Source organism: Podarcis filfolensis (assembly GCF_964270895.1).
Source record: "Podarcis filfolensis genome assembly, chromosome: 8".
NCBI classification, from domain to species: Eukaryota; Metazoa; Chordata; class Lepidosauria; order Squamata; family Lacertidae; genus Podarcis; species Podarcis filfolensis.
The window spans coordinates 80,320,945-80,338,512 of NC_139611.1; the positions used below are offsets into that span (position 1 = coordinate 80,320,945).

A 17,568-nucleotide genomic window follows, 5' to 3' on the forward strand; every position below is an offset into this window, starting at 1 on the left:
TAAAATTGATAATATCATGGTGCATCACCTTGAATTAAGGGTAGGCACTTGAATGGGAATAGATTTAGCCTTCCATTTAATTTTCATTTTGAAAGATGCCTTTGTTTTGCTTATTTCCATGGACCTTGTTTTCAATTTACTTTTGTTTCATTTCAGTTTTGCCCCGCCTCCATTTTTGCACTGATTTCAAGGCGGGGGGGGGGGAGACCATCTGCTGCCTGTAACTTTGTTGTTTTCCATGGCATGAGTGCTACACGGCATGTCTACTATAATTGGCATTTATCCAATCTGTCTGCCCAATTGCACACAGGTTGGATAAATGGGTCCTTTTGATTGTTGGAGACGTCTTGTGGGGGGTAGCCAGCACGGTGCTCTTCAGGTGTTGTTAGACTACAGTTCCCATCACCCTTGGCCATTGGCCATGGTAGCAGGGGCTGATGGGAGTTGGAGTCTTACAACACCTGCAGGGTGCCATGTTGGTTCCCTCTAAGGCATGTGTACAACTGCCTAAGATGCCACCGAATTGTTGGAAGGCAAAGTTAAATTGCTCACAAAGATCTATAATTTGTTGTTAGAATGGTATACAAAAGATGAAGAGACCAAAAAAGTTATTATAAAATGGGCTATTGACTTTGGGTATAATATTGAGTTTGAAGATTGGTCAAAATTGTGGAATCAAAGTTTAAAATTTACCGCATGTATGTCCTTAAAAGAGAACGTAATGAAAATGATGTATAGGTGGTATTTGACACTAGTGAAATTGGCCAAAATGTACAGGATGAGAAACAAATTGTGCTGGAAATGCAAAGAGAAAAATGGAGATTTTTATCATATGTAGTGGACTTGCAATAAAGTAAAAGCATTTTGTGAATTGCTCTACAATGAGTTAAAAAAGATGTTTAGATATACTTTCCCCAAAAGACTAGAAGCATTTTTGCTGGGATTGATGGGAGAAGAAATTTCAAAGGTAGACCAAAGATTATTTATGTATGCCACGATGGCAGCAATAACTTTATTAGCCCAAAGATGGAAATTGCAGGCTTTAACAACGATTGAGGAGTGGCAGACGAAGATGAGGGACTATGCGGAACTAGCCAAGCTGACCGGTAGAATCTGGAACCAAGACGACCAAAAATTTCAAAGAGACTGGAGTAAATTTATTTGGTATATGACTAATTATTGTAAAAATGTGAAAACACTAGCGGGATTGGAATAAATCTGGTGATGATAAACTTTAAAATTTTCTAGAACAATTGAGATAGAACTGATTTTAAAGGTATAAAGGTCGGAAATTGATGTTTTAAAGTGTGATACAAAGACTTGAAAACAAAAAAACCAGCTGGAGGGATGGAGGGAAGTCATAAGCTCAGCAGAGCAAAGATTATATTTGTTTGTTATTGTTAAGTTGTGGATGAACATATCAGACGACACAGCGATTCTTCAAACAGCTCTTGTTTATTCACAGGCCAGAACAGAACTGAACTGAACGGTTCAGCCAGCCTGCTTATATAGAGCTCCACTACAACACAACAGTAACCACTTTCTGTAACTATCCAATCCCTGAACGTCACTTTCTATCCCTTATTTGCATATGTGGACCTGAGTGAAAACTATCTACAGTATCCCCCTGCTGACCCAGGGTGAGAACTTCAGTACATAACAGTTATTATAATGTTGGATATGTAGCATGCACGGAACAACAAAATGCTTCCTGCAGTCCCAGGAGTTCCAACCCAGCTGAGAGGCGTGCACTGCTCTGTAAAAGAAAATAGTTGTTAGGCACACACATGCATACAAGGCTAGAAGGACAATATTGCGGAGCTGGCACAGCAGCCCCAAACCCACATTGTCAGGGGGGCACTTACCTCACCAGCAGAGGTCCTGGAGCCTGGAAAGGAACCTGGAAGGAAAACAAGTGAGCCATAGGCCTGCCAAGATGGAGGCAGGGCGATGGCTTCCCTGGAACAAAGGTGGGTGGCTCACCTGTCCCAGGAGCCCGTGCGGTGTCGCAAACCCCGCCCACCCAAGGGAGGGGGTGAGCAGATATTGTTTGTTATTATAATGTTGGATATGTTGTGTTTTCATAAAGGGAAGAACTAATAAAAATTATATTAAAGAAAAAAGATGCCACATCTGCTAAACTGGATGAAAGGAGACTTGATTGTCAGAGACTTCAGGAGAACGTTGAACTCCTTTTAATTTTATTTCTTAACTCTCCTTTGTGGAAAGACGGTACATTTTCTCAGAGTGATCCAAGTCTGGATGTCCCTATTATCATTGGAGAAATGTTGGAAGGTATGGAGTTATCCAGGCCTCAAGCCGTCTGAAGGCAATCCTGTATAGCAGGGGTGTCAAACTCAAATTCATCGGGGGCCGCATCAGCAGTTTGGTCACCCTCAAAGGGCCGGTTGTATCGGCCTAAAATATTTGAGCAGCCTGAGACTCCCAAAGTTGATGGGCTTTGACATTTAAATGGGGTGTGTGTGGCATGTGATAAATTATGTGAGGTTCGAGCTGGTCTTTGACCAGTAATAAATTATGATGATGATGATGATGTGAGATGGGGCCTACCTGCCCCCCCTCAATATTTTATTCAGGCTGACACCCCTGTTATGAAAGATTACTAAAGTCTGCCCCTGTGGTGATGTATCATAACATTGTGCAGGCCCAGTCTGAGGGCACCTTTACTGGACTGCGTCTTGTGGCTGGGGCTTGTCGGTGCCTTCTCTTCCTTCTCCGCCTGTTGCTGCCTCCTCCCTGTGCCAGGCACTGGCGGGGGGGGGGGAGATGTGCCGGTTGCACCCCAGTTTCTGACGGGGGCCAGTGCTGCTTGTTCCTCCCTCTGCTTTTCAACACTGCAATATATCGCTACCGTATCACAACATCACTATCACAATGTTGAAAAGTTGGTATCGTCTGCTTTTAGGGGCTGAGGGGCTTACTCAGTACGGACAGGGGCACTCCTAGGAATTTATTGGATTTCAAATCCCTGGATTTCAAATCCCATTGGGTGGGGGCAGGGGCGGACTTTGGTAATATGGCACCCACCCTGAGTGAGGACAAAATTTGGTGCCCCCCCAATAGAATAAATAGGCATCGTTATCATTATTTTGTGCTCCCTTGGCTCGGGGCGGGTGAGGCGCCCGCACGGCCCCAAATCTGGTGCTGGTGGAGGAAGCACATTTCCACAATGGGCCGAGCTGCCCCTGTGGATCCTGCTGCCTGAGGCAGCCACCTCCCCTTGCCCTCCGTGGCAAGCCGAGGTTGAGGGGGACGTTCGCTTGCCCAGGCGCCGGGCTCCCGTCCACTTGCTCCGGCGCGCCCTCTGAGGCCCTGCTGCCAGCAGCCGTCGGGGAAGGCGGCCAGCCAGGCTCCGGGGCTCGGTGGGGCCCACCAGCAGAGGGCGGCGCTGCGCCTCGCCTGGGCGTGGAAGCCCTGCTGGCACGTTGTTTCCCACGCCTCGCATCCGCGCTGAGCTCCCGCCTCCATCTCGGCTCGCTCCCTCCAGTCCTCCGCCTCCGCGCCTCGCCTGCCAGACTCGCATCCCTGCCCGCCGGCGGCGGCACAGCGGAGGCCGAGCATGGCGCCAGCAGCGGCTGCCGGGGCGCGCGGAGGAGCGTCCTGCCGGGCAGCTCTGCTCCGTTTGCTGCTGCTGCTCGCACTGGGCGCCTCCTGGGTGGTGCGCCCGCTGGACCGGAGCGGCCGCCAGAGACCGCTGGACCTCCGGAGGCGGCCTCTCTGCTCACCACCTCCTTCGTGCTGAAAGGCGACGCGGCGCACAACCAGGCTATGGTGCACTGGATGGGCGAGAACAGCAGCGAGAACGGCGGCTACACGGGCCACATGACGAGGTCTGGCGGGCCGGATTCGGCCCGCGGGCCTTGTGTTTGACACCTGTGCTGTATAGAGAAGTTTCTTTTTAAAAAAAGTTTAATGTTTTTATATATGTTGGAAGCTGCCCAGAGCGGCTGGGGCAACCCAGTAAGATGTGTGGAGTGTAAATGGTAAAATTATCATTATGGAATGGGACGTCTTTATTTTCATCAGTGGGTATGGGATCCATTTTCAAAACAAGGCCTCCAGTGTGAAACGAACGTAACGTGGTCCGTCCCCTCTGCGCTATACATTTAAAGCAACATTGCACCACTTTAAACAGCCCTAAAAGGTAAAGGTAAAGGGACCCCTGACCATTAGGTCCAGTCGTGGCCGACTTTGGGGTTGCAGCGCTCATCTCGCTTTATTGGCCAAGGGAGCCGGCGTACAGCTTCCAGGTCATGTGGCCAGCATGACTAAGCCACTTCTGGAGAACCAGAGCAGCGCACGGAAATGCCATTTACCTTCCCGCCGGAGCGGTACCTATTTATCTACTTGCACTTTGACGTGCTTTCAAACTGCTAGGTGGGCAGGAGCAGGGACCGAGCAACGGGAGGTCACCCTGTCGCGGGGATTCGAACCGCGACTTTCTGATCGGCAAGTCCTAGGCTCTGTGGTTTAACCCACAGCGCCACCCGCATCCCTTAAATAGCCATAGCTCCCCTTAAATAATTCTGGGAACTGTAGTTTGTTAAAGGTGCTGAGAGTTTTTAGGAGACTCCTATTCTGCTCCCAGCTACAGTGTACAGCTTTCTAGCCTATGCCGTGTCTTTAGGTCTCCAATTGGCCTATGTGTTGTACTGATCTGATCATTGAAGTTTCTGCTGAAAGCCATAATCTGATTCTGAGGAGGTCATCAGACAGGAGTCAGGACAGATGGCAGAATGATGGATTGTTTCCTCAATATGCTAGCTCTAAGCCGGCAGAGCTCCGGGGATTGGGAACAGGGCTTTTTGTGTGGCCTGCAGGACGATGCAACATACCGTATTTTTCGCTCTATAGAACGCACTTTCCCCCTTCCAAATATTAAGGGGAAATGTGTGTGCATCCTATGGAGCGAATGCAGGCTCCTTGGCTTCAGCGATAGCAACGCGAAGCCTCCTAAGCGCAGAGGGAGCGCTCTTGCTGCGCTCCAGAGGCTTCGAGTTCCTTTTGCTGTAGCCAAGAGAGTCTTGCTCTCCAGGCTTCAGCGAAAGGAACCCAACGCTATCTGAAGAGCGAGAGGGGTCGATGCGCACCGACCCCTCTCCCTCTCCAGATAGCTGCCTGAAGCCCCCGGAGCGCAGTGCGAGTTCCCGCTGCACTCTGGAGGCTTCGGGTTCCTTTCGCTGAAAAGTAGTTGCCCCTTCAGCTAAGTGGGAGGAGAAATGGAAGGGGCTCCATTTCTCCAGCCGCTTCGCTGAAGGGGCACTGCGCAGAGAGGGGGAGATTTTTTTTCCTTGTTCTCCCCCTCTAAAACAAGGTGCATCCTATGGTTGGGTGCGTCCTATAGAGCGAAAAATACAGTATGTGTTTTTGTTTTTAAATCAAACGCAGCACTTCGGATATCTACAGGGTCCAACCTCTATAGCACACAGACTCCAGGGACTATCGGAGTGATGTATGAGTCTCTAGTTTGCCTGTTTCAAACAGGAGAAAACTCATGGGGTCTCCCTCAGCTCATGACTCATATCTCTGCTTTATGACCTCTTTCTCCTGTTACCTGGGAGTTTGAACCAGGGGTTAAGAAGGCTCCCAAGCAGTGAAACATCTTGGGCTGAGGGGGAGAAGAAAAGCAGGGATGGGTGTCTGGGCTCAGCTGGGGATCCCAGTCACCACCATCAAAGAACTTGGGAGGAACCCAGACCCCAATCTGGGCACGAAGAACCACCCAGGATGCCTGTAAGCCTCCCACCTGAAAGAACAACACGGACATCATGCAGACACCATTCTATAGCTTGGGGCCCCTCCAGATTTGCAAGATCCTGCCTGGTTCTGCTTCTAGCGGGTAAGAGATTTTGGGGGGGGGGGTGTCTCTGGGGAACAGAGATCCTGGCATGATGATGGTCTGGGGAGAAGAGATCCAGAAGGACTGAGATCTATTTATTTTTTAAAAATACATATATAATATTCTTTTACAAAATTGTACACACATACATCCTAAACGTAACAGGACTAACAAAATATGGGCTACTGGATGGGGACGAAAAATACCAAATATTTCGTTTTACAGTACAGTCGTACCTTGGTTTTCGAACGGAATCCATTCCGGAAGTCCATTCAACTTCCGAAAACGTTCGAAAACCAAGGCGCGGCTTCCAATTGGCTGTAGACATTCGGCTTCCAAAAAATGTTCACAAACCAAAACACTCACTTCCGGATTTGCGGCATTTGGGAGCCAAAACATTCGAATCATAAGGCGTTTGAGAATCAAGGTCCGACTGTACATACATAATAATGAGATAATTACAGTAAACCTGTAAAATGAGTTATTCAGCAGTTCAACTTAGAAAACACAGAGTAATAGGAGGGAGCGAATGAGGAGTTCCTGCTTATCTATGCCATATTGCAATATAGGTTGCAGGTATTTCTCGTCCGTGTGTTGCTTTGTTTGTATATTTAATAAAATCACAACACATTGTGTAGAAATATCTGTTTTCTTTCTCTCCACCATAGCACCTTTTTTCCCAAACAGCTTTTCCATTATGGCTACCTGCCAGACTATATTATACCAGTACTCAATATTCATTAACTGCAAGGTTTTCCCATTTCTGGCTATTGCCATTCTAGTTGCTTTCAATAAATGTGTTATTAATTCCTTACTTCTTAATTGGTCCATATCTGTAGTAATGAAGTAAGGCTGTTACTGGGGTTATTGGGATTGTCTGAGCTACAATTTCTTTTAAAACTTCATTCCAAAATTGTTCCGTTTGTGAACAGCTCCACCACATAAGTTGGTGTGTACCTATAATTTGGCATCCATAGATGCTTCAGTGTTAAATACTATCCATGCACAATTTTTAATAAACATTCCCTGGTAGTTGCTGACAAATATTTATATGGTGCTTTTGTCCATAAATTGCTCAATTTATCCTCTTCAATGCTTATATCCCAATTTAATTCACACCAGCTTTTTAGATTTTGCTGGGAGCAAAATGGGTTCACGAAAAGGGTTTCGTATAAAAGGGAATTTCATCCCTTAGCCATTATACGATCTCTTGTCAGCTTCTTTTCATATTCTGCTACTTTCCTTGTAGCTTCATTTTTCATTTGTGCATTTAGAAGAAATGATCTCAACCAATATCCTAACAGTGAAGTACAGCTGAGATCTCATACTGAGAGAGAAGCTGTTTTATAAGTTCTACGGCCACCTCAGTATAAAAAGCCACGCCTCCCAAATTCTGAGATGACAATTGTATATTTTTTAAATATAAAGTTGATTGAAAATCCCCCTTTATTTGTTCTCAGGGGTGTAAGCTGGGAAGCCCCTTCTGGTTGTAAAATTGCAGGGTATGGTCTGAAGGCAGGTGAGGCCACCACTAACTTGCTGAGGCCTAGTAGGTCTCAGTCTGGTCTGTGACTGAATTGTTGACCACCTGAGAGCTGAATGTATGGCACTTTGGGTGCCATGACAGAAGAAAGGCAGGATTTAAATGTAGGAGAAAGAATAAATGAAATTACAAGGGTTTCTGTCTCCATTACTCCTGCCTGTTCTTGGCCTGTTGAACGGAGTGACTTTCTCCTCCCCATTCCACAGCCTCCATCTTGAGCTCTTGCTTCCTGTTGACTCAAGCTGCCAGAAGGGTTAAAGCTCGTCGTCCTCATGTGAAGAAAATGGCTGCTCCTAAGCCTCCTCGTTTGCCTCAGGAGGCTGCCACGACGAATGCTTCTGTTCTTCCTCCAGCAACAACCGGGGCTCCCCCCGCAACAGCAGCTGCAGCTGCTGAAACAACCACCGGGACTCTCCCTGCAATGACAAAGGAGATTCCCCTCGCAACAACGAACGGGACGCCTCCTGCAACGACAAACGGGACTTCTCCTGCAATGACAAACGGGACTCTCCCTGCAGTGACAAACTGGACTCTCCCTGCAACGACAACTGGGGCTCCTTCCATTCCTCCTGCAGTGACAACTAAGACTCTTCGTCCCCGTCCTCCTCCCCGCCCTCCTGCCCCACCACCACCTCCCGGTCCGCCCCGTCCCCCTCCCCATCCTCCTTCAGTGACAACTAAGTCTCCTCCTCCCCCTCTCCCTCCAGCAGTGGCAACTAAGGCTCCTCCTCTCTCTCCAGCCTCTCTTCCTCCCCACCCTCCTTCCCTCAGCACTCCTGCTGAGGGGACACCCAAGAGTCCTCCTCCTCCCGAAATCTCTCCTGCCTCTCCTGGAGCTCCCAGTAGTCCAGGACCAACCGTTCCTGGTGGTCCTGGTGGTCCTACTTCGAAGCGTCCTAAGCCTGAGGAACCTGTGGAACCACCCAGGGGGGATATCATTATCAGTTTTTACCCATCGATTGCGGTCATAGACGAAGACATCCTACTCACCCTGGATGGAGATATCAAAGGCTTTGTGGGCTGCCTTTGGAAGCGAGGGGTGGGCCCTGTATCGAGTACCATTGTGCTCTACTATACGCAGCCCAATGTCACGCTGCAATACATGTTTGGCCATACCGGTCGGGAAATTCTTAATCAGGATTGCTCTCTCCTCATCACCAAAATCACCTCTGAGGACACTGCTGTATATGAGGTAGAGATGGAAGTGTGGAGGAATGGGACAGAATACTCTCTCGTTGGGCGAAAGTATTTGGAGGTTACAGGTAACTCCTATTTGGGCCCTTCTTTCCTATAGAACAGGTGCGAAGGACGATCAAGCTTAAATGGAATGCTTGGTTTAGGAGCACCTCCATCAAGGCAAAAACCTCAATCCGATCTATAAAAATCTGCCTGCATAAAAAGGCCCTCAGCTGCACACGGCTGAGCCGTAGACAGAGTTGTTGAACTGTCGCTGCGGCCTTTGGCCACCCGACACCAGAAACAGGTGATAGGAAGAGTTATCAGCTGTTTCTGGTGTCAGGTGGCAAACGGCCAAAGCAAGGGCTGCCATATGTCCATCATTTCCCGGATATATCTGGGATTTGCCCGTCGAAAATAGTGTCCTGGCGGAATTTACAAAGATCCGTAGAAATGTCCAAGAATTTCCTTTAAAATCACCAAATCCCCTCATTTTGAGGGGAGATTTTGCAAAAGGAAGTTCAACAACTTTCTTTCATGTCTCACAAACCTTGTTTAGTATAATAAAGCATAATTTCCGAGACAGAAATAGACTAACGGTCAGAGTCCATAGAGAGGCAAGTGTTCTTTGCATTTCTGGAAACCACACGGTGCCAATGCCACAGGCAGATTTGGGTTCCCATCACTGTTTTCACATGACTTTTCCCTTACCTCCAGGAGATGAGACAGAGATAGAAAGAGCCGGAGGCCTCTCAGGAGGAGCCATCACAGCCATTATTCTTGGGTGTCTCCTGGGGGTCATATTGGCCGTGGGTCTGATTAGCTACCAAACCAAATCAACTCGAAGGTAACAAATATCTCTTCGTCACTTATTACTTTGTTGTTTTTCCTTGTATCTTAGAAGGATAGATTCTGATTTAATCTTTCAGGAACCTGAAAGGGTCCAACCCAGACCCTCCAAGTGTTCCTATTTTCCAGGGACTGTCCCAGATTTACAGAGGCCATCCTGGTTTCTGATCTGATCCCAGAATGTCCCGCTTTTCCTTAGGATGTCCCTATTTTCATCAGAGAAATGTTGGAGGGTATGGAATAGGAAGTCCTCAGGGCTCTCTGTCAGCTGGAACTCACCGGAACTCAGTTCCGGCACCTGTCTGGTGGGTGCCATTGCCATTCTGGTAGAACGAGAGAGGTGTTCCTTATGAGTTCTGGCACCTCTTTTCCCAGAAAAATAGCACTGGGCATCCCTAAATTCATCGGAGAAATGTTGGAGGGTATAGATAGGGATGTCCATATCTTCATCATAGAAATGTTGGAGCTACTCAGTTCTGAGTAGCCTGAGTTAAAAACAAAAGAGGAATGTAAATGGGTAAAATTCATGGTAATTGCAGCCAGACAGGTTATAGCGAGTAATTGGAAAAATGCAGAAGAGCTAGGGGTGAACCAATGGAGGAAAAAACTGAATGATATTATAATTTTGGAATACCTAACTGTGAAGATACATAGAATGAAAGGGTTTAAGGTCAGTGAGAAAGAGGAGGATTGGTTTGAGAAGATATTGAATTATTTGGGTATTTTTGAACAATTTGGGGCAATTAAAATGTTAAAAGTTAAATAAACCTTGTGGAGGAAGGAGTGTTAAGGTATATAGAAGTGTACATATGGTTGATGTGAACATGTTATTATTGAATATTATTGAATATTATTGAATATGTATATTATTGAATAAGTATATTATTGAATAAGTATATTATTGAATATGTATGTTGTTGAATATGTATACCCAATGTATCAGCTGCCTAGGGGGTTTCAATGTTTGTGTTTTGGTTGTTGGTAAAAGATATTTTTTAAAAAAAATAATCATAGAAATGTTGGAGGGCTGGGCCTGACGCTCTGTGGCAAACTTTTTCATTAAGAGAGAAACTATGCCAAACTTAGTGTGGACACCTGCTAGGCATTGCCCACAAGTCCGGAGCTCCATTACTATAAGATACATAATTCTACTGAACGGCTAAATCAAAATGTTTAAAACAGAAATCAATAACCGTTTCTGTAGCAACAGGGGAAGCAATGAACAGCGAGACCCCAAAAGCCTTCTAGAAGAACCTGGTTTCTGCTGCCTGGTGTCTGAAGATGGTGTGTGGTGGCTGCTGGTCGGGTCTTGTTGGGGAGGCATTTCATAACACAACCCTGCTTTTGATGATGAGTTGTGGCATTGGGGAGGGCTGTTCCCTGTTCATGCGGCAGTGCTTTCCCTATCTAGACCATCCTGGTCATTCTCATGCAGAGGAAACTCAAATAGCCTAGGGTGGCACAGAATTTTGGTCAGGAAAACCGGGCTGTTAGTTAGGTGCCTCCTCACCTTATTCCTCAAACAAATGGCTCCATTGGGCTGCTGGTTCATTTCTGGGTGAAATTCAAGATGTTCAGACTAGTGTTTAAAGCACTTAGGCCTCAAATATCTCAGGACCTTCTGTGACGCAGTTGAGAGGGACCAGAACAACCCGGTTGCTCCTGAACTCTTTGTCCTTTTGCTTATTTTAGGAGTGCTGAACCAGAACCTGCAATACCAAGCAACAAACCTTCAAGGTAAGCAGCAGGCAAATCCTGGGTGCTCTTCTTCTTCTTCATTTCTTCCTCCTCCTCCTCCTTCTTGAAAAAAACAGCTTTTGGGAGTTACAGGAGTGTCTCAGAGCTCCAAGATTCCATTTCCATATTTGGGGTTCTATGAGAAGTGCAGGGATTCAGGTAACAGAAAATAAGAGAACTTATAGAGTGTCCTCCAGCCATAGCAGGAGTATGGCTTCTCCAGGCTTCCTATCTGAAATGGCAAGCATGCATGTCAGCAAACTGAACACTACTTTAACAATCTGACATTCACATCCTCACAGTGCTTCTTCAGACTGCTTGTCTGAATTATATTTTATTTTTAAGCATAGCATGTACATTTACTCCTGTTCATTTGAATGTGCATCTCCCCCCCCCCCAACAATTTAAAAGAACTGCAAAACTTCTCCAAGGATGTGTCCAGGGAAGGTTGAAGGTTCCTGACATCACAGGAACCAGCCAATTGGTGCTATCCTTAGTCAATTTCTGCAGCAGACATGCAGAACTTGGATTTGTACAACTCTGTTCTGGAGGGGAAAGATACCTATGGCTTAAATTCTGAGAAGACGCTCCAGCCCCAAGAGCCTCAAAAAGTTTCCACTTCTGACTCCATTCTCTGTTAAGGAAGACGTAAACCAAATAATTATGTCTAACCCCTGTCCTTAGAGACTAGTAAGAACCAGCACTAAGTTCTGCACTTAAGAATGGTGAAGTTGGTGGGTTTCTAGTTCAAGGCAGGGCTACAGACATAAAGGGGGTGGAACTATTCAAATAGGGTCTGGCTGGTTCTCATTGGCTCCAACCAATGGGGCAAACTAAACAACCTTCAATCTGGGGAACAGCTGGGGAAACCCACTGTGACTACAGAAAGAGCTACACCACGCATTTAAAGCACAACCAATACACATTTGAAGCTCGTGGCTTCCCCCAGAGGATCCTGGGAACTGTATTTTGGTAAGGGTGCCAGGGACTGCAACTCTTGTGACTTGAAAACCACAGCCCCTGGAATTCTTTGAGGGAAACCATGTCCTTTCAAGGTGTGTTGGCTGTGCTTTAGACGTTTGTCGTGGATCAGGCCAGACTTCCTCAGGGAAATGGAACTTTCTTGGGGTCCCCTGGAACAGGAGGGCAGAAGGTCGAACGGGAGGAACTGATAGATCTTTGGCTGATTTGCAGTGGATCAACAACGGTTTGTGACTTTGTAACGGTCTAGCACGCAGAAAGAAGCAGGCTTTTGTGTGGAGGGACTTGTGAGCTTGGTTCTGGATACAGATCACAAATTCCTGGGGTCCTAGTAAAAAAAATAAATGACTCCACCTTTGCCCTACATACAATGCCTTGGGCCCTATAGATCACTAGATCAGTCATTCAGCTACTCCCCTGAGCAGTGGTAGCTCCAGTGCTTTTTTCTGGGGCAGGGAGTGGGGGAACTCACCACAAAGTTTGTTTGTTTGTTTGTTGCGGACCCAGTCGCAGTGCAGACAGCTCCTCCCCAGGCTAAATGTAAGATGTGATTAATAAACTCAAGCAGACAACAATCTGGATTAGAAATGGTCACAATTTCATTGATTACAGGTATCGGTGTGTTTTTGGCTCAGGGATTGGGTGTGTCCATCAGGCAAGGCCTCCTTCCACCTGCCTTGCTCTACCCTCTGCTTCTCAATGTGTATTGCATTGTTTTATGTACTGTGGCTTGCCATTGTTTTATTGAGTATAGTTTAGATATTATTGCAACTGTTGAGTAGATTTCTGTTTAACATTTATATGCTGAAAAAAGCACACCCCTGGGTAGATTGTTGGTGGGAAAAGTGGCACTTTCCCCTGGTACCTGGTACCACTAGGGTTGCACTCATCAGGGCAAGGCAGCAGTGAGGTTGGGAGAGATCTATGGCTGCGGCAGTCCCACAGGGCTGCTCTACCAACCCAGTCTCAGGGGTGGATGAGAGGATGAGGTGGGTGCCTTCAAAAGAAGGGTGTGCTTGGCCCGGGGGTAACCCGAGTAACGTGGTCCAGGTCCGGTCCCAAATCCAAGGGTTCCACAAGGAGTCAGTCTGACAGGCCCAAGGCAGGAAACCAGGCAAGGTCAGGCACAGGATCACAGGCAGGTTCTGGCAAACAGCAGCAATGTTGCTCCCGCAACCTGGGGCGGGGTCCAGCAGCCTTTTATCTCTGTCTGGGTAACAGCCAGTCCTGATCCCCCAGTGACTCACATCCCTGTCTCGCCCCAAGGCGAGCACTCCTCCTGCAAGTACTCAGGTCTCTCCTTCTCTCAGACCTCAGCCTCTGCAGCTCAGGAGATGTTGGTGGGTTACTAGACCCAGAGGCCGCCTCAGCCTCTCCTGGCCCAACTGGTAGTGAGGCAGCTGTAAGTGACTGCCCAGCTGAAGGCAACGAGGTAATCCCCGCATCTGGAGCCAGGGCAGGCTCAGGCCCCTGACTCGGCCCAGCTGGTGCTTGCTGCAAGGGAACCTTTGCAGACTGGGGCTCTTCAAAATCAGGCCCCAGACTCAGTTCAGATGCCACCTGAGGCAGAGGATCCGGTGCGGACTGAGACTCCTCTGGCTACGAGTCTGAGCCTGAGTCCCAGGCTATCACAAAGGGAGACTCTGGTCCATGTGGGGAACAATGCAAGTCTAATGCCTACCTCTGAAATTTCCTTTGTTTCCCTAGGGTGGGCAGTCAGAGCAAGACACCTACGTAAGTACCAACCCTACAGAATGGGGCAGTGAGTGCTGGGTGTGTGGGGTGCAAGTTCCTCAGCCTGCCTCCATGGCAGGTGAAGGGAATTTGTGGACTTCCAGATGTTGCTGCCCCACAAACCCCCTTCCTCAGGCCCAGCAAGCACGACCAATGCTTAGGGAAGATGAAAGCAGCATCTGGAGGGCCAGAGGTTCTACACACCAGCTCTCCTGCAAGTTCTTCTTGTTGGTGTAATGTGAGCCAAGGGTTAAATGACACAGTGCTTGGGCTCAGGTGTTGAGGGACCTTGGATAGGCTAGTTTGAGCCTCTTAGTTTAAGCAACCCAGGTTTCTTTTAAACTGCAAAGGGGTAGCCCCAGGGCCGGATTTAGGTTTGATGAGGCCCTCAGCTACTGAAGGTAATGGGGCCCTTTATATGTCCAGCTGTCCTTTGTCCACAACAAATTGTCGCTGTTTTTCATGTTGAATATATGTTCTATGGTAATTTATGGACCTAATAGGTACCTAAAGCCATTTGCACATAACAAAATATGTACATCACAGGAGCCTACACAACACAAAACACTGTTGCTGTAGGTAGGTTTTATTTTATTAGTTTTTCATCTTATATTTTGGAAATGTACATCCAGGCTTTCCCCCCTTTAATTTGTTTTTTGGGGGGCCCCCAAGAGAGTGGGGCCCTCAGCTATAGCTTGTTTAGCTTATACGTAAATCTGGCACTGCATCAGCCCACTGAGACATGAATAGACCCTGGGGAGGGGAGTTGAATGACAACAGTAGCATCTCACACCAAAACATTGAATGAGGTGTCCCCAGAAGGCAAATTAAGCACCAGAGAGGCTCAGTGAACAGCAGAAAATAGAGCCCCAGTCAAATAAGGGACATGGAGGTTTTCTAAAGAAGCAACCATCTTTGACACAACGGAGCGGCACCAAACTTCTCCCTCCTAAACTCTTCGATCCTTTCCCCTGTTTCTTTAGCAATGAATTGGACCTGTCCACGGTAACCACGTCTTCTGCAGCACGGTAAGTAGCAAACCTAGACGATGGAGCCTGAAACCACTCTTTTTTGAGAAAACTGGATTTTCTCTCCAAAAACCACAAACTGCGTAAGTTAAGATGTCTTCTGAAAGTTAAGAACAATGTAACTTTTAGAAGACATCTGAAGGCAACCCTGTATCAGGACGTTTTTAACGTTTGATGCCTTATTATGTTTTATATATTCTGAAATCTGCCCAGAATGGCTGGGGAAACCCAGCCAGATTGGCAGGGTATAAATAATAAAATGAAGATGATGATGATTAAACAACATCTGGCAGGAGGCAGAGAGGGAGGGCAGACTTCTGGAATTCCATTTCCACCTTTGGGGAGAAAGTAGTTTGGGGTGGGGGTCCAATTATTCAAATGAAGACAGATGTTGCACAAAATTCGTATTGTTATTGGGGGAGGGGGGTTCCCTCTGCTCAACTCACAAACGTAAGGAAGGAAGGATCATATCCGACAAATATCATATCCTCTTCTAGCATCTAATCACATCCTGTTCAGCACAGGAAATCACTCTGTAATGAGCCAGGCCATTGGTTCATTTATCTCAGTATCATCAACACTGATTGGCAGGGGACGCCCTAGCTAGCCTGTCTTGAGGCTCAAATGAAAAGACAGAGAACCTAAATGGGCACAAGATCTTGGACATAACATCATGTTTGCTGACTGGGAACAGTTATGGACCACAGGTATGAAATTTACGGCATGTAATGCCCTAAGAGAGAATATTATGAAAATGATATACAGGTGGTACATAACCCCAGTCAAGCTCGCAACAATATATCACTTGCCCGATAATAAATGTTGGAAATGTAAGGATGTTGAAGGTACATTCTTTCACCTTTGGTGGACGTGCCCAAAGATTAAGGCCTTCTGGGAAATGATTTATAATGAAATGAAAAAGGTATTTAAGTATACATTCCTGAAAAAACCAGAGGCTTTTCTCTTGGGCATAGTCGGCCATTTGGTGCCAAAGAAGGACAGAACTTTTTTAATGTATGCTACAACAGCAGCAAGAATACTTATAGCAAAGCACTGGAAGACTCAAGATCTACCCACTCTGGAAGAATGGCAGATGAAGTTGATTGACTGTATGGGACTGGCAGAAATGACCGGCAGAATCCGCAACCAGGGAGAAAAGTCAGCAGAAGAAGATTGGAAGAAATTCAAGGATTATCTACAGAAATATTATAAAATTAATGAACTTTGAAAAGATGTTGGTTTGAACTTTGGTGGTCTCTAGCTGTTATGATAAAGATAATGGGGATTATAATTGTTTATGTTATTAAATTTAAAAAAGTTGAGTGGAAAATAAGGTGTTATTCTAAAAGGAATGTTAAGAGATTAGGATTTGCTGAATTAACAAGTTGAACTAGAGAACAAGAAGGGGAGGTATGAGGAAGTCAAAGAAACATGTGATTGAAAAACTGTTATTGAAACTGAATTGTTTTTAATATTTTTCTTTTTCTTTTTCTTTTTGTGTTTATATAAAATTGGAAAATCTAATAAATATTCATATATATATAAAAAAGAAAAGACAGAGAACCACGTATGCCCCCTCGAGCTCCTTGGAGGGGGACATGGGGTGATATAATTGCAACAATTAAATAAATTTCATGTGTTAGAAGTATAACTTTCCATGGTATCAGAGATAAAGTTGGTGGGGTTGCTTCCAGTTGTGGCGACCGTCCTCTGATTCTAGACTGGCTTTCTTCCAGGTTAAAGACAGAGTGATCATTCTAGTCCAGAATATGGCCATCATTCAAGTATGGAGCAGCACCAGCAAACTCCAAGGAACCTCCAACACCCCCACCCCCCCCGAAGAGGAATATTGTATGCATGGAGATCGTGGTGGATCTCTTAAGCACCATCTCTTAGGTCTATCCAGGCCCCCAGGCAGAAAAAGAAAAACCACACACATCATATCTGCTGATGAAATAAAAGCCTCAAGTGGTTAGTTCTGACTGTATTGGCACTGCTTTGCAAAGGACTGCTGGAATGGGTTTATATTCCAGTATCTGTCATAGTATTCTATAATGTGCATATTGTTATTGGGTTATTGGTGGTGTTGCTGTTGTCTCATCAGTGAGTAACAGTAGGCAAATAAGTCCATTTCTGTTTCTCCCCATTTCTCATATTTTGCAATTGCAAGTTAAACCACACATTAGTGTGCAGTAAATTTTTTTTTTAAAGACCTCGTGAAAGCACGGATTTTCTCTTAACATGCACATTTCTTGCCAAGCAGAGATATACACCTTTTTTTTTGCAATGCAATTTTGCCCGACGTAACGCCAGCACATGGATTTCTGCACACCTTCCTTGGCCAGAGTACTGGGTTGCCAATCACAAAGAAGTGATTCCTTTCATTGCGGGGGGGGGGGGGCGTTTGTCTCGATGACCCTTGTGGTCCCTTCCAGCTCGACGATGCTACGATTCTAATTGCTTTGGAAAGTGAGGGATAGGCAGGTTTACATGCCAGCCAAGTCAAATTTCTCCCCCTAAACCTAGCTTCATGCTAAAGAAAAGAAAATCAGATAAAGTGCCTCTGATATCTCCAAGGAAGGGGCCAGTCTCCACACACCGCAGAAGCTACTGCAACACTAGGAGAATGTAAGAGTTGATTGCCTGCCTGTTTGTTGGGC

General features: G+C 46.3%; 1 protein-coding gene across 2 annotated transcripts; it reads left to right on the forward strand.

Annotated features, from left to right (window-relative positions):
• Positions 1-5,582: 5,582 nt before the first annotated feature.
• Positions 5,583-16,883, forward strand: LOC310768769 (uncharacterized protein). Of its 2 annotated transcripts, XM_083627527.1 has the most exons (7): positions 5,583-5,860; positions 7,610-8,665; positions 9,297-9,426; positions 11,121-11,165; positions 13,854-13,880; positions 14,864-14,908; positions 16,645-16,883. In XM_083627527.1, the coding sequence occupies exons 1-7, from the start codon at positions 5,749-5,751 to the stop codon at positions 16,658-16,660; spliced, it is 1,431 nt and encodes a 476-aa protein (XP_083483653.1). In that variant the 5' UTR covers positions 5,583-5,748; the 3' UTR covers positions 16,661-16,883. The 2 variants fall into 2 exon arrangements, with proteins under 2 accessions (XP_083483653.1, XP_083483654.1); XM_083627528.1 differs by lacking the exon at positions 13,854-13,880.
• Positions 16,884-17,568: the final 685 nt, after the last annotated feature.